The following is a 23431-nucleotide window of genomic DNA, read 5'->3' on the forward strand; positions in this document are numbered from 1 at the left end:
CGTGGAGAAGCAGAGTAGACATCAAGGACTGTCTCACCTTTGTGCGGAGTCAGCGTACGTCTTTCCAGGCGGGGAGGACGGATAGGACAATCTCTCAGGAAGTGTTCGGTACTAGCACAGTACAGGCAGAGGTTCTCCATACGGCGTCGTGTCCTCTCTTGAGGTGTCAGGCGAGACCGGTCGACCTGCTTAGCCTCCACGGCGGGAGGCACAGGAACAGATTGCAGGGGACCAGAGGAGAGAGGAGCCGAGGAGGAGAAACGCCTCGTGCGAACAGAGTCCATATCTTGGCGGAGTTCCTGACGCCTTTCGGAAAAACGCATGTCAATGCGAGTGGCTAGGTGAATAAGTTCATGTAGATTAGCAGGAATTTCTCGTGCGGCCAGAACATCTTTAATGTTGCTGGATAGGCCTTTTTTGAAGGTCGCGCAGAGGGCCTCATTATTCCAGGACAATTCTGAAGCAAGAGTACGGAATTGTACGGCATACTCGCCAACGGAAGAATTACCCTGGACCAGGTTCAACAGGGCAGTCTCAGCAGAAGAGGCTCGGGCAGGTTCCTCAAAGACACTTCGGATTTCCGAGAAGAAGGAGTGTACAGAGGCAGTGACGGGGTCATTGCGGTCCCAGAGCGGTGTGGCCCATGACAGGGCTTTTCCGGACAGAAGGCTGACTACGAAAGCCACCTTAGACCTTTCAGTGGGAAACAGGTCCGACATCATCTCCAGATGCAGGGAACATTGGGAAAGAAAGCCACGGCAAAACTTAGAGTCCCCATCAAATTTATCCGGCAAGGATAAGCGTATCCCAGGAGCGGCCACTCGCTGCGGAGGAGGTGCAGGAGCTGGCGGAGGAGATGACTGCTGAAGCTGTGGTAGTAACTGTTGTAGCATAACGGTCAGTTGAGACAGCTGTTGGCCTTGTTGCGCTATCTGTTGTGACTGCTGGGCGACCACCGTGGTGAGGTCAGCGACAACTGGCAGAGGAACTTCAGCGGGATCCATGGCCGGATCTACTGTCACGATGCCGGCTGGCAGGTAGTGGATCCTCTGTGCCAGAGAGGGATTGGCGTGGACCGTGCTAGTGGACCGGTTCTAAGCCACTACTGGTTTTCACCAGAGCCCGCCGCAAAGCGGGATGGTCTTGCTGCGGCGGTAGTGACCAGGTCGTATCCACTAGCAACGGCTCACCTCTCTGGCTGCTGAAGATAGGCGCGGTACAAGGGAGTAGGCAAAAGCAAGGTCGGACGTAGCAGAAGGTCGGGGCAGGCAGCAAGGATCGTAGTCAGGGGCAACGGCAGAAGGTCTGGAAACACAGGCAAGGAACACACAAGGAACGCTTTCACTGGCACTAAGGCAACAAGATCCGGCAAGGGAGTGCAGGGGAAGTGAGGTGATATAGGGAAGTGCACAGGTGAACACACTAATAGGGACCACTGCGCCAATCAGCGGCGCAGTGGCCCTTTAAATCGCAGAGACCCGGCGCGCGCGCGCCCTAGGGAGCGGGGCCGCGCGCGCCGGGACAGAACAGACGGAGAGCGAGTCAGGTAGGGGAGCCGGGGTGCGCATCGCGAGCGGGTGCTACCCGCATCGCGAATCGCATCCCGGCTGGCAGCGGAATCGCAGCGCCCCGGGTCAGAGGACGTGACCAGAGCGCTGCCGCGGGGAGAGTGAAGCGAGCGCTCCGGGGAGGAGCGGGGACCCGGAGCGCTCGGCGTAACAGAAACTTTATTGCAGACTACTTTTTAATTTTTTTATTTAGTTATTTATTTTTATTATTATGTTTTTTTTTCTTTCTTTACACAACAGTAAAACATGACAATGTTATGATAGTTACAAATCTATTATACGAAGCAGTAGCATTGTGGTTGCAGTTAATTGAAGGTGGCACTATTATTGTTGTAAATTGCTTTTCATGCTTAATAGAATATGGAAAATGTATATTCTCAAACAGATGTTTACATATAATAGGTATGACAGGTCAGTTTTATCTTAACACAGTTCTCTGGGATAATGTATACTTCATACTGCTTGCTGGAATTTGTTACAGTTATTAACTTACAGTTATACTTTCTATAGGAAGACAAGAAAACAGTAACCACCACTACTCACTCTATATCTGAGAAATCCTACTAAAAAGACCCTCTACCTCAGTGTTTCCCAAGTGTGTTCCTCAAGTACCCCCAACAGGTCTTGTTTTCAGGATTTCCTTTACAGGTGATGTAATTATGGTGATGCCCAATGCAATGGTCATAATTATGTCACTTCTGAAAGACTAAGGAAATCCTGAAAACATGACCTATTGGCGGTACTTGAGGAATGGGCTTGAGAAACACTACTCTACCTCTACTGTTCGGTCCACTACACCACAGGACCTAACTAACCAGGCCACACTACAGACCACTGTGTAGACAGTCCACCAGTTCATCTCCTGTTAATGTCACACATTGCCACTTACCAACCCAGCTGTAGCCTCTATTGGGTTGAATATACCACCGCCAACCTAACTTGGCTCCCTTATAAGATGATGTTTCACATAGTCCCAGTAGATTCCTCAAATCTGACCTCTGCCAAGGCTGAGAGCATGCTCAGCCCTTGCCACTTGAGTTATATCCTGCTCTGAGCTCTGCAGGCTGCTAAGAATACCCCAGGCTGCTTGCACATTAAAGGTTACTGATACAAGGGTTAAAGGTTACTGATAGAAGGGCAGGCTAGGCTCCTGTCCTATTCCCATTATGATGCCGATCAGCCACAATGCTGTATAAGGGGAGGTCGCACAGGTGCAAAATACTAATGAACAATCACACACACGCCTTCTATTTATGTGGAGGGTAGTTGCTAGTGATGAGCATCATTGATCATATTCAAATTTGTGATATTTCTCGAATATATGGATGAATATTTGTCCTATATTGGCAAATTTTGCGTATTCATTAGATTCATTGTGTATCCACGTATTTGTTGCATATTTGCGTAATCGAGAATGTACGTATTTGCGTATTCGAGGGAGAAAACAGTGAAGGGGTGGGCAACATTACTTTTGGTTGCTAGGGATGTTGATAACCTCTGACAAGTGTATTTGCATCATTCTCATTGGCCCACAAGCTAAAAGAAGGAATATGCAAATATGTGAATATGCGTATATGGAAATATTTGCGCTCCACAGTCTCACACAGTAACTAGTATTGGAGCATTATTTAGACCACAAGCTGGAAGCAGGGAGGGATGATGATCACTGGAATGTGTTCTGTGAAAAAAAACCAAATATTCATAATTTAGAATATATAGCGAATATTTTCACAATATTCACGAATTCGCGAATTTGCGATATTCGCAATAAAAATTTGAAATGCGAATATTCGCACCTAACACTGGTAGTTACCTAGTATTAAAATTGAACACAGTTAAGGATTTATGTCCCTTTTTCTGTGTTTTTGTCTAGAATGTTAGTGTAGGGACTCGCAAGAGACTGAGGACCCTTGATGTGGGTTGTGAGCTTGCTTATTTTGGCCAAAATATAAACTAACTAGCTGAGTACCTGTCTTTGCCCGTTTTTTCCTTCCTAATCCTTTTTGGGGAGGAAAATCAACAAAGGAGAAAGCTTTTGACTTCATATCCCGTCCTCATATATTGTTGTCATATCCCAACCACATATTCTGACCTTCTATATCCCGACCTCATATCCTGTCCTCATATCCCATCCTCATATCCCGTCCTCATATACCATTCTCATATCCCATCCTCATATCTCATACTCATATGCTGTCTTCATATCCCGACCTCATATCCAAACTTCATATCCCAACCTCCCATGCTGCCCTCATATCCTGTCCTTACATCCTTTCCTCATATCCCATCCTTATGTCCCATCCTTATATCCTGTCCTCAGGTGGGACTGATTTATGATGAAGATATTGTAAGCTGAAAATAGAAGGGGATGTGGCTTTGTGGGACTGAGCGTGATTTGCAAGCCTGACCGATGCAAAAAAAGGGTAGATAATAAAAGGGTGGGGCTTAAACAGTGGGTGTGTCTGTTATGAGATGGGGTGTGGCTTGGAAGCCGGACTGACACATTCACCAGGAGATGAGAGTATTAACCCAGAAGTGCTCAGCAGCGTGGGCTAACTCTTTTCTTCCCGTATAGTACACATGGGTACACTATGCACTCCTGTACACTATACAGTCGGCGGAGGTAAGTAGTGATGCTCTGCACCCTGTATACATATATGCTATACATCACTCCTTACCTCCTTACACTCTGAGGACTGGGCACTCTGCATCTGACCTACAGAGCGGTACCCTGAAGGCAGTGAAAAAATTGCCACAGGGTACAAAAATGACTGTTTCCACACATCAGCAAAAACACATGAAAAACTGCCAAAACGCAGGTAAAAGCTGTGACAGTTCTTCTAGCGTTTTTGCACGTGGACAAAAAATCCTGGCCTCGAAGCAATAGAACAAAATCTCTGTGTCCACTTTTCCTGTGAGGTGCAGCTCAGGTGTACACATAGGGGAAGATTTATCAAAACCTGTCCAGAGGAAAAGTTCTTCAGTTGCCCATAGCAACCAATCAGATCTCCCCTTTCATTTTTCATAGGCCTTTTTAAAAATTAAATAAGCGAGCTGATTCGTTGCTATGGGCAACTGCACCACAGTATATTTTGCGATGTGGTATGGCATTGTGATGCTGAAGGAGCCTGGGGTGTCAGTGCTTTGTGGGGTACGCATATAAGATGTTGAGCAGCCCGCCTGATGGAATAGTATGGGCGTCATTGATAAGTCATAAGCTAGCATGGTGTACTACACACTACCGTCTAATTAGCACTCTGTATATGCCTTCTCTGTACAATTTTTAAAACTAGGCCACAGCCCCTCTCATGAATAGAAGGCGTGTGTGGTTGTTTGTCAGTATTTTGCACCTGTGAGAACTCCCCTTATATAGCATTGTGGCTGATCTGCATCATACTGTAATTTAGTGCTTCTCAATTATTTTCTGTCATGCCCCCCCCTAGGAATAAGAAAACATTCCGCGCCCCCCGCACGACTGTAAATAGTATCATTTGTCTATAAAATTGTTATAAGTACACCTCTGCATAACACTGTATCCTTATTAACGTATATGAGGCTCTGTACACTGACAACATGCAGGGCTCTGTACACTGACAACAAGCAGGGCTCTGTACACTGAGGACAAGCAGGGCTCTGTACACTGACAACAAGCAGGGCTCTGTACACTGACAACAAGCAGGGCTCTGTACACTGACAACAAGCAGGGCTCTGTACACTGACAACAAGCAGGGCTCTATACACTGACAACAAGCAGGGCTCTGTACACTGACAACAAGCGGGGCTCTGTACACTGACAACAAGCAGGGCTCTGTACACTGACAACAAGCGGGGCTCTGTACACTGACAACAAGCGGGGCTCTGTACACTGACAACAAGCAGGGCTCTGTACACTGACAACAAGCAGGGCTCTGTACACTGACAACAAGCAGGGCTCTGTACACTGACAACAAGCAGGGCTCTGTACACTGACAACAAACGGGGCTCTGTACACTGACAACAAGCGGGGCTCTGTACACTGACAACAAGCGGGGCTCTGTACACTGACAACAAGCGGGGCTCTGTACACTGACAACAAGCAAGGCTCTGTACACGGACAACAAGCAGGGCTCTTTACATGGAGGACAAGCAGGGATCTGTACCTGAGGACAAGCAGGGCCTGTACGAGAGAGAGCAGGGCGGCGGGCTCACTGCTCGGTGGCACAGTGAACTCCGACATGGTGGGCTGCTGCGCTTAGATGTGAGGTCACGTCACCCCGGTGACGTGACCTCACGTCTGAGCGTAGCAGCGCGCCACGCCGGAGTTCAAAGCGCCTCTCCCAGGCAGCCACACTGACAACCGAGGGCCGTAAGTAAGATCCAGCTAGGCAACCGACGCCGTGTGGGATGCCACTTGCGAGTGAGTCGGGCCCCCCTTTACGGAGCCTCGCGCCCCACTATTTGAGAAGCACTGCTGTAATTGGAATAGGAACCTAGCCTGCCCTTGTATCTATTACCTTTAACCAGCAAGTGTGGCCAATATTATGAATACTATGAAGAGCCGTGGCCCTGTCTATATGAAGGATAGCCTTATTATGCCTATTCCACGTATGATCAAACTCCTTCACTGTATTTGCAGCTACCACTTCTGCAGGAAGGCTATTCCATGCATTCACTATTACTAAAGTAATATTTTCTAATATTACTGCATAATCCTTTGACCTTTTAATATAAAACTACTGTATGTTTCCTTGTGGTAGTTTTTCTTCTTTTAAATATCCTTTACCATGCTTATTCCCTTTCTGTATATAAAAGTTTCTATTAAATCCCCGCTGCATTTTATTTATTTCAAGCTATACATGTTAAGGTCCTTTAAAGGGGTACTCCGCTGCTCACCCCCCTCCCATAGACTTACATTGAGGGGGCAGGGCAGGAAATCATGAGGGAGCGGGGCTATGATGTCACAAGCTCCCGATGCCAGCTCCAGCATTCGGAACAGTTTGTTCTAAATTTGTTCTAAATTTTAAATCTCAGTTGCCAGAGTTCTCATTATTTTTATTATATTTTACCTAAATCCTTTTCCATTTGGTGTATTCCTCCAGGTACATCAACCGTGTTACATATCTTTGTCACCAGTAAAAAGACATACCTTACCATCGAGACCTTTTGCAATATCCCTAATAAAAATATTACTCAAAATGGGTCCCAGTACAGATCCCTGAAGTACCCCACTGGTAACAAGACTTTGCTTTAAATATTTTACATTGGCTACAACCTTCTGTTAGCTACATATATATAAAAAATAAAAATAAACTGTAGGCAGTATAAAAGGTAATGTTTATAGTGTGACTGCCGAAAACAACAGAGAGCTACACTTGCCAATGAGTTCGTTTTAATTGACAACAAACACTCACTGGGTCTTGTGTTATTTTTCCCACATGGGCACAGCAACATCTGTAGTGTGAAACTAGTATGTCATAAATTGGAAAGCCGTCAATGGCCATGCATAAAAATCACACATGTTTTTTGGGGTATTTTGATAACATGCAGTATGAGACTGTATTTACTGTAGTAAAAAAACGGATGTAAATTACTTTATACTTTACATAATTGATGATTTGTCTGTATTTTACAAGTGAAGATCAGTGTCACCCAGAAAAAGTAGGTCCCTACACGGGAGGTAATACAATCCTGGTGGATTTGGGATATTACAGATTCTCTCCTGTGACTCTGTGGGTTTTATTAAAAGATTACAGACTTTGGAGATGAATTACTATTTAAAATGCAGCAGAATTCTGGCACATTTTGCTCCAAAAAACGGTCACTTTTTCTACTACTTCTCATAAGGGAAAATAACTTCGGCCAAAGGGATGTATTTTTGACAAGAGGAATGTGGTTGAAAATGTGACAGGTGGGGAAACTTAGACTTAGTCTTAAAATACCTCAAATTTTTAAATAGCCTGAACCACTTCAAAAAATCTGGCAAATTCTTAGCGTCCATTCAATCCACAGAATTTCTGAGTTGAGAAATATTGCTCGAAAATTCTAGTGCAGATGCCTCACATTGTCTTCAATTTGATTATGTTGCACCGTGCACACTGCAGAATTTCCAAAGCAAAAAATTCCGGACTCAGGTGACAGATAAATGTTCATTCTTACAACGGATTCTGGACATTGCCTTCAATGGTGATGGGGTATATCTTTGCAGTCCTAGCCCTTATGGATTTTGTTGGTGCCCACTGCAGACTAAATCACCACTCGGAATATCTCTAGGCTGATAATTTGTAGAGTGAATGGGCCCTCACTCTGACTAGTCTTAGTTTACCCATCTAGCTTTGTTTATGAAGCCTATATCCTGCCATTAGTATGCTCAGGAACTATAGCACTGTGGGGAGAGGCATGATGACAGTCTCTTCGGGCAGTCCAATACAGAACAGAGTCAACAAAAATTGCTGTGAATTCATTTATTTTATGTAATGCTTGAAGCGTTGCTTTAAATCCTTGTTCTGGCAAAGAAAGCATTTATTTTCACAATGGCTTTTTATTACCCCATGTCTGTAATTTCAGTTGCTTAAGTAGCGGAGAGAGATCGGAAGACATAGGAAATAAGCCAATGCCTAGTTTTCATTCAATGTGTAAGGTCACAAAAAGTGCAAGTGCGGCTATTGTTATTTTTAGCACATAAAAGAACCTTATTATGATGGTACAATAACTATCCGGTCCGTGCCGTGATGATGATAATTAGGACTTTTGTTACAGTAATTATCATTAAGCTTCTGTATGTGACCAAAAAGTTAATGAGAGCACAGAATAAATTCCACTGCTTAACAAGGCCCTGCTATAGTAATGACGAAGCTATGAGTAATGCCAGGATAGGCAGCTTCTAAAGAAACTGTTCTTATAAAAGTGAATGATGTGCAAAAAAAAAAAAGATAGCACTGAATAATGGATATTAGGGAATTGTTGAGATGTAGCAAGAACCACACAGTTCATAAAATGATAAAATAGCTTTCTAGAAGTTTATATATCCATATACTTTGCATTTTAAGATACACAGTTAGAGTTATTTATCTATAATACAAATGTGGCATCAATTGAAGGTTTGCTATCCTAATATTTCTTTTAAGTACTTCTAGTGATTGAGTTGTTATGAGTTTTAGGACAGCATAGCCAATGTTTAATACCCTAGCATGCATTTAGATTTAAACATGTTGTCTCATTAAGTAGACCCAGCACTTTTAACACACTTTGCTTAAAAGAATACTTAAAATGAATATAAGAAACTTTGGCGAAAGAAGCATTTTTCTCTGATAAGTTATATTACACTTGCAAGCCACTTTATCTTCCCCTGAATGCTACAATGATCACCCACTTTTGATTCATTGTACTATCTGTCTTAAAGAACTCCATAGAATTTATGCCCTGGCTGCCAGAAAAAAAAAACAATTACGGTACTTCTGCTGCTCCACTAGTGTGGCTGATATAACTGCCCTGTCCTCTGGCCCTGGTACTCTTCCAACTTTTGGTGCCCAACACTGCAATTCAGCTAATTCTAGCTAGTCCCACCACAGCCAGTGATAGGCTGAGCCACAGTGTCATATAACAGCCCAGGCACCAGCGGCTGGGTCCAAACTTGTTACATGACACTACCACTCAGCCGATCACTGGCCAAGGCAGGACATCACTGCGGTCGGCGATTAGCTGAGCTACAGTGTTATGAGTCGAGCACCAAAAGCCGGAAGAGGAGGACAGGACAGGAGCCTATAAATTATAATAGTAATAATAATACTGATAATAATAGTGCTGGTTAATGCTAAATACAGGTCACATAATGGCCAGAAATACTGCTATTTCTCATAAACACACTCAACGGCTTATTCTGCTAAATTATCTGAAAATATAAATATGCTTTAATAACCTATAAAAACAGCAAATATGTATGACTGGCATCAAACAAAGACTTCTTTTGGTCAGCTGATAAGACCAGCAGGGGCTGTGCCTAGCCAAACATTTATAAGAGACACAGTATTATATGCTAGCCATATAAATGATAGAAGGGAAGGATAGGAGAGGAGCAGCTCTTACTTAAAGCTCTTTGCTCTGGCTCTGGAGTTCGAACTATCCAGAAGCCCTAGTCTAGTTTATGGAAAAGGTGATCAGGGTAATGGGAAGCCAATGGTTAGTACTGAATAAATCCAGATTTATATAAAGCTACTTTTGAATGTTGTAAATTTGTAAACAGTATATGGGACTATTATATTAAGGGTTGAATATTTGATAAACTGACCTGCTTTTTCTAGAAACATCTCCACTCTTGTCTTGCCCCATGGTATGTTTCTAGTAATACAGGTCACCCGCAATAAATTAAATAGGACTGGACTGCAATACAAATATACATAAGTATGAAATAAATAAAAACGTGAACTAGTATTTTATTTATACCTGCTGAAAAGTCTGTGTAACCGTATTTACCCAAACACTGTATGAATGTTTGACCCAAATTTTTGATGCTTTTAACTAATGATAAGCAAGTAACTATGCTACATAATGTAAAAAATCATTAAAATCTCTTGATGTGTTCTTTAATAGCTTAAATTACAACTTCTAATATATTTAGCAAAATGTGTGAAATATAAAGGCTCACCATCAGTATTTCTTTATTTAACAGGGGAAATTTGTGCATTCAAGATCCATGGTCAGGATACTCCTTTTGAGGCGGTTGTATTGAACAGAACATCTGGGGAAGGTCGGCTAAAAGCTAAAGGACCAATTGACTGTGAACTACAAAAGGAGTATACCTTTATCATCCAGGCATACGACTGTGGAGCTGGTCCAACTGGGGCCAACTGGAAGAAGTCTCACAAGTAAGTTATTTGGAGTATTGAGCATTAGATGAACCCATCAGTCTTTGAAAACAACCAGAATGTAACAAGTTCTATTTATGTTGATTTAAAATATCTTCAATCATTTAAAAAATGTTAAAAATGTCTGTAAGTGATCAAATGACTACATCTGCCTATCCTTTTTACAAGTACCATAAACCTTTGCTGATATTAATAATAAAGATTACATTTCATTTTTAAATATTTGTATAAACCTGCATGGTTTGGTTACAATAAACCTTCAAAGTAGTAATAAGATGAATTTAGTGCTTCCAGTGCTGTTACTGAGCTTTGGGAATCCATTCCAGGGTGCACAACTATTATTTTATTCTCTCCTTTTAAGGGCAGGGCTAGAAATTTACTGTTTACCAGTTGTATGCACAGGTACTTCCTTTCCCTTACTTCCCTTAAACACAGCACAACAACCCTTCTTTCTGTTATGCCATGACACCATGTTGGTAAAAGTGCACTGGACTGACCAGGTTGTCACTGTACTGGGAGATAATTAACAGCACATTACTATTCATGGCATGCTAGTGGGTTACTAACACACTAGCTTTGGATGGTGCTATATGAGCAGAAATGAGCAGCTGCTGCTAAGATGAGAGGAGAGCCTTTATTTACCTTTCATGAACAGTTAGGAGGCAGACAGGTATTGCAGGAACACAGCCCAGACATTCTCTCTCTCTCTCTCTCTCTCTCTCTTTCTCTCTCTCTCTTTCTCTCTCTCTCTCTCTCTCTCTCTCTCTCTCTCTCTCTCTCTCTCTCTCTCTCAGGATTTTTACTAGGAGCTTCATTACTAAAAAATAAGTAGAGGCACCATAGCGCAATTTTGCATTCGGTACCATGCAGCTTAAACCCAGCCCTGAGCATAAATATAGTACATGGCTATGAAACATCTGAGCACCATAACACATATGTTGAACAGTCTGCATTTAAACAGCTTAGTTCAATGGAAATATGCTTTAGACTATTGTCTGTTTTAGTAAATTATTTTGTCATTAATATTTTAGCTCCATGTAATGTACCCATCACATTTGTTATGCCCAGGAATGCACTAATTGCCCCTTACTGTGCGTCTAGCATTTCATGCCAAGCAATGTAGTTGTAGTTTTCAGCAGTATTATGGCGATTATCATATTCTGCTTCAAGTTTATGACTTTTGATGTGGCTATCAGCATGCATTATTTCTAATAACATGCCCATCTGCTAGTTTAAGCCCAGTTATTTGCCAACAAGGCTTCTCATGCCCAATGCTAGGGCTCAACACTGGAATTTAATTTACAATAATAGTTTGCATGTGGAATATGTCATATGAAATTGACTTGTAGCCGTCTTCTTCCACTCATAAGGTTAAACCTATTCTGCTATTGTTTCATATTAAGAAATCTGAATGTAGGAAAACACTTCTAATCTATTCATGTTTCTAATGTTCATCAAACACCTGATGTAGCTAACAGTGCTTCAATTCTTAAGAAATGATGTACAATTTAGATTTATTTTCTAGTTAAACAAATCTCTGTTCATAACTACTTTAACTCATTAACAATGAAAAGACATTTAGTGGATTTACATTCAAATGCAGATCTCAGGGTCATTCTCATTTTCTTGCCATTTTGCCATTATAAACGTAAGGTTATTGCATTCATTAATGCAAAACACTGCATGAAATATGTATGGCTATATTAATGCAGCATCAGTTCAACACAGCAGCAGCTTGCACATAATTTTCATAATTAATATAGGGTATTTTTAACTCAGTTTTCACATAGAGCATAGACAGTAGAAGCTGCATTAGCTTCCCCCCTCCCCCCCCCCCCCCACAGACACACACACAAACACACACACTTATTTTACCATCATAAACTTTGCTTTTTGTAGATAAGCATCTGAAAGAAATGGATAACTACAGGTGTATGGATTAACCCTTTAAGGACACAGCCCATTTTGACCAAAAGGTTGCAGCCAATTTTTTCTTGCATTTTCGTTTTTTCCTCCTCTAACTCTTAGAATTTCATCCACAGACTAGTATGAGGGCTTATTTTTGCTTGACCAGTTGTCCTTTGTAATGACATCACTCACTTTACCATAAAATGTGTGGCAAAATAAAATAAAAAATACTATTTGTGTGGGGAAAATGAAATAAAAACAGCAATTTAGCAAATTTTGGAAGGTTTCATTTTCACGCTGTACAATTTATGGTAAAAATTACATGTTTTCTTTATTCTGTGGGTCAATATGAAAATGATACCCATGATTGCATAATTTTCTAATAATGTACCGCTTTAAAAAAATCTCAAACCTTTTAACCAAATTAGTGTGTTTAAAATCCCTCTATTTTGGCGACCTATAACTTTTAAATTTTTCCATATAAACAGCGGTATGAGGGTTCATTCTTTGCGTCCTGATCTGCATTTTTTTGTACCCCATTCGCACATATGAAACTTGGAATGAATTAATTTTTAAATTTTTTGGGAATTATTATGTGATAAAAAAAGCAGCAATTTTGGCTTTTTTTATTTATTTTTTTATGTTTACGCCATTCACCATTATTAATTTATTTATTTTTCCATTTTCTGGGGGTAAAATGGGGAAAAGTGATAATTAATTTTTTTATAGAGGGAGGGGATGGCCGGAGGCAGGTGAGGGGACCTCCTGCCGCCATGCTGGATGATCGGATCCCCGCGGCAGTGCTTTGGGCAATCCAATCATCCATTTTAGTGACCACACTGCTGCAAATGCTGTGATCTGTGTTGATCACGGCATCTGAGGGGTTAATGGCACACATCAGCATGATTGCTGATGTGCGCCATTACCAGCTGGTCCCTGGCTGCTGAAAGCAGCCAGGACCTGCCGCGCATGACACAAGCACCACTCCGCTGCTCGCGGTCATGTACAGGACGTAAATATATGTCCTGATGGGTAAAGTACCAGGGCTCCAGGACGTACATTTGCGTCCTATGTCGTTAAGGGGTTAAACAATCACCAGACTTGGTACACTAACAAATGTAGTTAAAATGCCATGATCCTGTTTGTTAACTCTGTATTGACTAGCTACATATGTAAAGATGTCTAACACCCAAGAAGGAGAGAGGACAAGGGAGGTTGTGACAGCAAGCCAAGTTAACCCCCTCCGCTTGCTTTTCTTGAAATTTTTAAAGCTGGATATACACAGTGATCAGCCATTATATTACGTAGGACAGTTGTGCTACTAAAACAGCTCTAACCCATTTAGTTTTCTGTGCTATTCTCCCTGGCTAGGGAATACTTACATAGTTACATAGTTAGTATGGTTGAAAAAAGACATACGTCCATCAAGTCCAACCAGGGAACTGAAGTGAAGGGTGTAAGGGGATAAGGGCAAGGGATGTAGTTTTATAATTCTGCATAAGCATTAATGTTATTTTGTTCCAGGAATGTATCTAACCCTGTTTTAAAGCTGTTAATTGTTCCTGCTGTGACCAGTTCCTGAGGTAGACCGTTCCATAAATTCACAGTCCTCACGGTAAAGAAGGCGTGTCGCCCCTTTAGACTAAACCTTTTCTTCTCCAGACGGAGGGAGTGCCCCCTCGTCCTTTGGGGGGTTTAACCTGGAACAGTTTTTCTCCAAATTTTTTGTATGGGCAATTTATATACTTATATACGTTTATCATATCCCCCCTTAAACGTCTCTTCTCAAGACTAAACAATTGTAACTCCTTTAATCGCTCCTCATAGCTAAGATGTTCCATGCCCCATATTAGTTTATTCGCGTGTCTCTGCGCCCTTTCCAACTCTGCAGTGTCCCTTTTATGAACAGGCAGCCTGACATTGCATGCTATTCTGTAGTCTGTGATCTACAAGTACACCCAGATCCTTCTCTACCAGTGACTCTCCAGTTTAATCCCCCATAAGACATACAATGCATGCATGTTATTAGTACCCAGATGCATAACTTTACATTTATCCATATTGAACCTCATTTGCCAAGTGGATGCCCAGACACTTAGTCTATCCAAGTCATCTTGTATCCTATACACATCCTCTATAGACTGTACTGTGCTACAAAGCTTGGTGTCATCTGCAAAGATAGAAACAGAGCTGTTAATGCCATCCTCTATATCATTGATAAATAAATTAAACAACAGCGGGCCCAGTACTGAACCTTGGGGTACACCACTAATAACCGGGGGCCAATCAGAGTACGAATCATTGACCACCACTCTCTGGGTACGATCCATGAGCCAGTGTTCAATCCAGTTACAAACTAAAGTTTCCAAGCCCAAAGACCTTAACTTACCTGTCAGACGTCTGTGAGGGACAGTATCAAACGCTTTGGCAAAATCCAGAAACACCTTATCCACAGCCATTCCTCTGTCAAGGCTTCTACTCACCTCTTCATAAAAGAAAATTAGATTGGTTTGACAACCTCTATCCTTAGTAAACCCATGCTGGTTATCACTTATAATACTATTATCCCCTACTAATATTATCCCCTATGTATTCCTGTATGTAATCCCTTATAAGTCCTTCAAACAATTTACCCACAATGCACGTTAGACTTACCGGTCTATAATTGCCTGGCGAAGACCTAGAACCCTTCTTGAAGATTGGTACCACATTAGTCTTGCGCCAGTCCCTTGGCACAATACCAGACACCTGTTACGCCGAGCGCTCCGGGTCCCCGCTCCTCCCCGGAGCGCTCGCTTCACTCTCCCCGCGGCAGCGCTCCGGTCACGTCCTCTGACCCGGGGCGCTGCGATTCCGCTGCCAGCCGGGATGCGATTCGCGATGCGGGTAGCGCCCGCTCGCGATGCGCACCCCGGCTCCCCTACCTGACTCGCTCTCCGTCTGTTCTGTCCCGGCGCGCGCGGCCCCGCTCCCTAGGGCGCGCGCGCGCCGGGTCTCTGCGATTTAAAGGGCCACTGCGCCGCTGATTGGCGCAGTGGTCCCAATTAGTGTGTTCACCTGTGCACTTCCCTATATCACCTCACTTCCCCTTCACTCCCTCGCCGGATCTTGTTGCCTTAGTGCCAGTGAAAGCGTTCCTTGTGTGTTCCTTGCCTGTGTTTCCAGACCTTCTGCCGTTGCCCCTGACTACGATCCTTGCTGCCTGCCCCGACCTTCTGCTACGTCCGACCTTGCTTTTGCCTACTCCCTTGTACCGCGCCTATCTTCAGCAGCCAGAGAGGTGAGCCGTTGCTAGTGGATACGACCTGGTCACTACCGCCGCAGCAAGACCATCCCGCTTTGCGGCGGGCTCTGGTGAAAACCAGTAGTGGCTTAGAACCGGTCCACTAGCACGGTCCACGCCAATCCCTCTCTGGCACAGAGGATCCACTACCTGCCAGCCGGCATCGTGACAGTAGATCCGGCCATGGATCCCGCTGAAGTTCCTCTGCCAGTTGTCGCTGACCTCACCACGGTGGTCGCCCAGCAGTCACAACAGATAGCGCAACAAGGCCAACAGCTGTCTCAACTGACCGATATGCTACAACAGTTACTACCACAGCTTCAGCAGTCATCTCCTCCGCCAGCTCCTGCACCTCCTCCGCAGCGAGTGGCCGCTCCTGGGATACGCTTATCCTTGCCGGATAAATTTGATGGGGACTCTAAGTTTTGCCGTGGCTTTCTTTCCCAATGTTCCCTGCATCTGGAGATGATGTCGGACCTGTTTCCCACTGAAAGGTCTAAGGTGGCTTTCGTAGTCAGCCTTCTGTCCGGAAAAGCCCTGTCATGGGCCACACCGCTCTGGGACCGCAATGACCCCGTCACTGCCTCTGTACACTCCTTCTTCTCGGAAATCCGAAGTGTCTTTGAGGAACCTGCCCGAGCCTCTTCTGCTGAGACTGCCCTGTTGAACCTGGTCCAGGGTAATTCTTCCGTTGGCGAGTATGCCGTACAATTCCGTACTCTTGCTTCAGAATTGTCCTGGAATAATGAGGCCCTCTGCGCGACCTTCAAAAAAGGCCTATCCAGCAACATTAAAGATGTTCTGGCCGCACGAGAAATTCCTGCTAATCTACATGAACTTATTCACCTAGCCACTCGCATTGACATGCGTTTTTCCGAAAGGCGTCAGGAACTCCGCCAAGATATGGACTCTGTTCGCACGAGGCGTTTCTCCTCCTCGGCTCCTCTCTCCTCTGGTCCCCTGCAATCTGTTTCTGTGCCTCCCGCCGTGGAGGCTATGCAGGTCGACCGGTCTCGCCTGACACCTCAAGAGAGGACACGACGCCGTATGGAGAACCTCTGCCTGTACTGTGCTAGTACCGAACACTTCCTAAGAGATTGTCCTATCCGTCCTCCCCGCCTGGAAAGACGTACGCTGACTCCGCACAAAGGTGAAACAGTCCTTGATGTCTACTCTGCTTCTCCACGTCTTACTGTGCCTGTGCGGATGTCTGCCTCTGCCTTCTCCTTCTCTACAGTGGCCTTCTTGGACTCAGGATCTGCAGGAAATTTTATTTTGGCCTCTCTCGTCAACAGGTTCAACATCCCGGTGACCAGTCTCGCCAGACCCCTCTACATCAATTGTGTAAATAATGAAAGATTGGACTGTACCATACGTTTCCGCACGGAGCCCCTTCTTATGAGCATCGGATCTCATCATGAGAGGATTGAACTTTTGGTCCTCCCCAATTGCACCTCGGAAATTCTCCTTGGACTTCCCTGGCTTCAACTTCATTCCCCTACCCTGGATTGGTCCACTGGGGAGATCAAGAGTTGGGGGTCCTCTTGTTCCAAGAACTGTCTAAAACCGGTTCCCAGTAACCCTTGCCGTAACTCTGTGGTTCCTCCAGTAACCGGTCTCCCTAAGGCCTATATGGACTTCGCGGATGTTTTCTGCAAAAAACAAGCTGAGACTCTACCTCCTCACAGGCCTTATGATTGCCCTATCGACCTCCTCCCGGGCACTACTCCACCCCGGGGCAGAATTTATCCTCTCTCTGCCCCAGAGACTCTTGCCATGTCCGAATACGTCCAGGAGAATCTAAAAAAGGGCTTTATCCGTAAATCCTCCTCTCCTGCCGGAGCCGGATTTTTCTTTGTGTCCAAAAAAGATGGCTCCCTACGTCCTTGCATTGACTACCGCGGTCTTAATAAAATCACGGTTAAGAACCGCTACCCCTTACCCCTCATCTCTGAACTCTTTGATCGCCTCCAAGGTGCCCACATCTTCACTAAATTGGACTTAAGAGGCGCCTATAACCTCATCCGCATCAGAGAGGGGGACGAGTGGAAAACGGCATTTAACACCAGAGATGGACACTTTGAGTATCTGGTCATGCCCTTTGGACTGTGCAACGCCCCTGCCGTCTTCCAAGACTTTGTCAATGAAATTTTTCGTGATCTGTTATACTCCTGTGTTGTTGTATATCTGGACGATATCCTAATTTTTTCTGCCAATCTAGAAGAACACCGCCAGCATGTCCGTATGGTTCTTCAGAGACTTCGTGACAACCAACTCTATGCCAAAATTGAGAAATGTCTGTTTGAATGCCAATCTCTTCCTTTTCTAGGATATTTGGTCTCTGGCCAGGGACTGCAGATGGATCCAGACAAACTCTCTGCCGTCTTAGATTGGCCACGCCCCTCCGGACTCCGTGCTATCCAACGCTTTTTGGGGTTCGCCAATTATTACAGGCAATTTATTCCACATTTTTCTACCATTGTGGCTCCTATCGTGGCTTTAACCAAAAAAAATGCTGATCCCAAGTCCTGGCCTCCTCAAGCAGAAGACGCCTTTAAACGACTCAAGTCTGCCTTTTCTTCTGCTCCCGTGCTCTCCAGACCTGACCCTTCCAAACCCTTCCTATTGGAGGTTGATGCCTCCTCAGTGGGAGCTGGAGCTGTTCTTCTACAAAAAAATTCTTCCGGGCATGCTGTCACTTGTGGTTTTTTCTCTAGGACCTTCTCTCCAGCGGAGAGGAACTACTCCATCGGGGATCGAGAGCTTCTAGCCATTAAATTAGCACTTGAGGAATGGAGGCATCTGCTGGAGGGATCAAGTTCTCCTGTTATTATCTACACCGACCACAAGAACCTCTCCTACCTCCAGTCTGCCCAACGGCTGAATCCTCGCCAGGCCCGGTGGTCTCTGTTCTTTGCCCGATTTAATTTTGAGATTCACTTTCGTCCTGCCGATAAGAACATTAGGGCCGATGCTCTCTCTCGTTCCTCGGATGCCTCAGAAGTTGAACTCTCTCCGCAACACATCATTCCACCTGACTGCCTGATCTCCACTTCTCCTGCCTCCATCAGGCAGACTCCTCCAGGAAAGACCTTTGTTTCCCCTCGCCAACGCCTCGGAATCCTCAAATGGGGTCACTCCTCCCATCTCGCAGGTCATGCGGGTATCAAGAAATCTGTGCAACTCATCTCCCGCTTCTATTGGTGGCCGACTCTGGAGACGGATGTTGTGGACTTTGTGCGAGCCTGCACTATCTGTGCCCGGGATAAGACTCCTCGCCAGAAGCCCGCTGGTTTTCTTCATCCTCTGCCTGTCCCCGAACAGCCTTGGTCTCTGATTGGTATGGATTTTATTACTGATTTACCCCCTTCCCGTGGCAACACTGTTATTTGGGTGGTCGTTGATCGATTCTCCAAAATGGCACATTTCATCCCTCTTCCTGGTCTTCCTTCTGCGCCTCAGTTGGCTAAACAATTTTTTGTACACATTTTTCGTCTTCACGGGTTGCCTACGCAGATTGTCTCGGATAGAGGCGTCCAATTCGTGTCTAAATTCTGGAGGGCTCTCTGTAAACAACTCAAGATTAAATTAAATTTTTCTTCTGCATATCATCCCCAGTCCAATGGACAAGTAGAAAGGATTAATCAGATCTTGGGTGATTATTTGCGACATTTTGTTTCCTCCCGCCAGGATGACTGGGCAGATCTCCTCCCATGGGCCGAATTCTCGTATAACTTCAGGGTCTCTGAGTCTTCCTCCAAATCCCCATTTTTCGTGGTGTACGGCCGCCACCCTCTTCCCCCCCTCCCTACTCCCTTGCCCTCTGGTCTGCCCGCTGTGGATGAAATTTCTCGTGACCTTTCCATCATATGGAGAGAGACCCAAAATTCTCTCTTACAGGCTTCATCACGCATGAAGAAGTTCGCGGATAAGAAAAGAAGAGCTCCCCCCGTTTTTTCCCCTGGAGACAAGGTATGGCTCTCCGCTAAATATGTCCGCTTCCGTGTCCCTAGCTACAAGTTGGGACCACGCTATCTTGGTCCTTTCAAAATTTTGTGTCAAATTAATCCTGTCTCTTATAAACTTCTTCTTCCTCCCTCTCTTCGTATCCCTAATGCCTTTCACGTCTCTCTTCTCAAACCACTCATCCTCAACCGTTTTTCTCCCAAATCTGTTCCTCCCACTCCTGTTTCTGGCTCCTCGGACATCTTCTCGGTCAAAGAAATTTTAGCTGCCAAAAAGGTCAGAGGGAAAAATTTTTTTTTAGTGGACTGGGAGGGTTGTGGTCCTGAAGAGAGATCCTGGGAACCTGAGGACAACATCCTAGACAAAAGTCTGCTCCTCAGGTTCTCAGGCTCTAAGAAGAGGGGGAGACCCAAGGGGGGGGGTACTGTTACGCCGAGCGCTCCGGGTCCCCGCTCCTCCCCGGAGCGCTCGCTTCACTCTCCCCGCGGCAGCGCTCCGGTCACGTCCTCTGACCCGGGGCGCTGCGATTCCGCTGCCAGCCGGGATGCGATTCGCGATGCGGGTAGCGCCCGCTCGCGATGCGCACCCCGGCTCCCCTACCTGACTCGCTCTCCGTCTGTTCTGTCCCGGCGCGCGCGGCCCCGCTCCCTAGGGCGCGCGCGCGCCGGGTCTCTGCGATTTAAAGGGCCACTGCGCCGCTGATTGGCGCAGTGGTCCCAATTAGTGTGTTCACCTGTGCACTTCCCTATATCACCTCACTTCCCCTTCACTCCCTCGCCGGATCTTGTTGCCTTAGTGCCAGTGAAAGCGTTCCTTGTGTGTTCCTTGCCTGTGTTTCCAGACCTTCTGCCGTTGCCCCTGACTACGATCCTTGCTGCCTGCCCCGACCTTCTGCTACGTCCGACCTTGCTTTTGCCTACTCCCTTGTACCGCGCCTATCTTCAGCAGCCAGAGAGGTGAGCCGTTGCTAGTGGATACGACCTGGTCACTACCGCCGCAGCAAGACCATCCCGCTTTGCGGCGGGCTCTGGTGAAAACCAGTAGTGGCTTAGAACCGGTCCACTAGCACGGTCCACGCCAATCCCTCTCTGGCACAGAGGATCCACTACCTGCCAGCCGGCATCGTGACAACACCAGAGAATCTCTAAATATCATGAACAAGGGTACAGATATTACTGAACTTACCTCTCTAAGAACTCTTGGGTCTAGTCCATCCGGCCCTGGAGATTTGCTTACATTTATTTTACTTAACTTACCTTGTACCATCTCTACATTAAGCCAGTTCAGTACATTACATTATGTGTTACCAGCACTGACCTGGCCAATGTCAGCTCCTTTTTCCATAGTGTATACAGAAGTAAAGAACCCATTCAGTAGCTCCGCCTTCTCTTGATCGCCCGTGACGCCCCTGACAATGCTATTATCTGTCATGTTTAGCGCTCCGGCCACACGCGCTTGCCATGAGCGCATGGCCCCATTTCCTGCTGCCGTCGGCTTTGGGATTCGCATCGCAGGATGCGCCCGCATGTGAATCCCAGCCCGTCACTCACCACCTGCTCCTCCTGCACGGTCCTCATTTCTGTGCTCTGACGCACGTGTCCCCATCCCTTAGGGCGCATGCGCGAAGGAGCTCTGAAGTTTAATGGGCCAGTGCTCCCATTAATTAGGTCACGCCTGTGCTCACTTAATAAATTCCTCCACCTCCTACACTTCCCGCTGAAGTACCCCTGCCTGAAGTTGCTGATGTTCCCTCCATTGTGGTACGTCAGTCTCAGCAGTTGGCTCGACAGGCACAGCAACTTTCCCAAATATCTGCTATGATGCAACAGTTATTGTCCATGCAGCAACAACAGCAGCAGCAACTGCAACCTGTCCCACTCCCTCCACCAGTGTCTTCTGGCTCCCAGCTACGTCTGCCTTTACCTTCTAAGTATGACGGTGATTCCAAGTTATGCAGAGGCTTTGTCACACAGTGCTCCATGCACTTGGAGCTCTTGTCTGAATTGTTTCTGACAGAATGTGCGAAGGTGGCCTTTGTCATTAGCCCTGGCCTGGGCTACACCCCTTTGGGACAGCGGTGATCTGGTATCCTCCAACTTGTCGGCTTTCTAGGCAGAATTTTGCAGTGTCTTTGAGGAACCTGCATGTGCCTCTTCTGCTGAGACGGCTTTGCTGAACCCCTGTCAAGGGAATTCTTTCGTTGGTGACTATGTGGTTCAATTCCACACTCTAGCCTCAGAACTATCATGGAATGCTGAGCCCTTGTGTGCCACATTCAAAAAAGGACTGTCAAGCAGTATTAAATATGCCCTCGCAGCACGTGATCCTCCATCTTCTTTAACTGAACTTATCCACTTGGCCACACGTATTGATGTACGTTTTGCAAAGAGGCAGGAGGAACTGTGCTTGGATTGGGAACCTCTCCGAACACGAAGATTTCCTCGCCTGGCACCCGTATTTCAACGTCCACCTCTACAGTTTCCTGCACCTCTTGCCAAAGAGGCTATGCAAGTGGCTCGTTCTCGTCTTACGCAACAGGAGAGGCCATGACGATGCAGTGAGAATTTGTGCTTGTATTGTGCTAGCCCAGAGCACTTCTTCAAGGACTGTACAGTTCGTCAACAGCATCCGGGAAACGCTCGCACCTAGGGTACATGGGAGAGGCTTCCCTGGGTTTGAATACTACCTCTTCATGCTTAACTATTTCTGTACAAATCTTTGCTTCCACCAAGTCTTCCTTCAGTGCTACAGCATTTTTTGGATTCTGGATCTGCAGGCGACTTTATTGATGCTTCAAGTATCATCTTCCTGTCACTCGGATTGCCAAGCCCTTGTTCATCTCTTCTGTTAATGGACAAAATCTGGACTGTATGGTTCACTTCCGTACTGAATATCTTGTCATGCAAGTGGCTGTATTGCATACAGAAAAGATTGAATTCTATGTACTGCCACACTGTACTTCTTCTTGGCCTTCCGTGGCTGCGACACCATTCTCCGCAACTGGATTGGAGAACTGGAGAAATTTTTCGCTGGGGACAATCCTCTCAAAATCTTTGCCTCCAACCAGTTCAGCATAAAGTTGTTTCTAGTCTTCCTCCTTTACCTGGCCTGCCCCCAACTTATCAAGATTTTGCTGACGTCTTCTGCATGAATCAATACACAAGATTCCCAAAAGGTCACAGACCCAACGCTGATTCAGCAATCAACAAGAGAAAATGTGTTTTTATGGATAACATTTTTTTTTACTTTATTCTGAAAAATGTATTTATTAACACATAATTCAAAGACATAATAAGAACAATTAAAAACATACATATTGTCTTGTACAAATTTCCAAAGTGCTAGTCCAGTGAACAAGAAAAAAGAAGGTGGTAGGCCAAGCGGCATACAGTAGGATATATGTATATATATAAGAATATCCGAATCAAAAAATGTATTTCACAAGTAAAAATACATACATACACTCCAGGGTAAGAAAAGCAACATATAATGTGCAAACGCCAGAATCAATAGTATTAAAAAGCTCAATATCTAAAGTGCACAAATCAACAGGTAGTAATAATAAAGTAAAAAAGTGCTAAAGTGCTATAATAACTGACGCTGTGCAACAATGGGCTTAGTCTGGGTTACCATGTGTTGGCATTACCATAAGCATAAATCGACATACAGCAATAACAATTACAATAGACAAATATATATACGGACCCAACGTTTTGCAAACAAGCTTCGACACCCCCAAAGCTAATCCTAAATTTTGGCCACATGAGGCCGAAGTGGCCTCCTCCCATTTAAAGTCAGCGTTTGCCTCTTCTCCCGTACTTACCAGACCTGATCCGGAGAGGCATTTTGCTTTGGAGGTTGATGCC

At 45.2% G+C, this 23431-nt stretch overlaps 1 protein-coding gene across 2 annotated transcripts in view; it reads left to right on the forward strand.

The window, feature by feature from the left end:
- CLSTN2 (calsyntenin 2) overlaps window positions 1-23431 on the forward strand; it is a 1059217-nt gene that overhangs the window by 674127 nt on the left and 361659 nt on the right. For both annotated transcript variants that reach the window (XM_056564871.1, XM_056564872.1), the window contains exon 3: window positions 10213-10408. In XM_056564871.1, the coding sequence (XP_056420846.1) occupies window positions 10213-10408 (196 nt within the window). The remainder of the gene's footprint in view (window positions 1-10212; window positions 10409-23431) is intronic.

This window comes from Hyla sarda, chromosome 3 (genome assembly GCF_029499605.1).
Source record: "Hyla sarda isolate aHylSar1 chromosome 3, aHylSar1.hap1, whole genome shotgun sequence".
NCBI lineage: Eukaryota > Metazoa > Chordata > Amphibia > Anura > Hylidae > Hyla > Hyla sarda.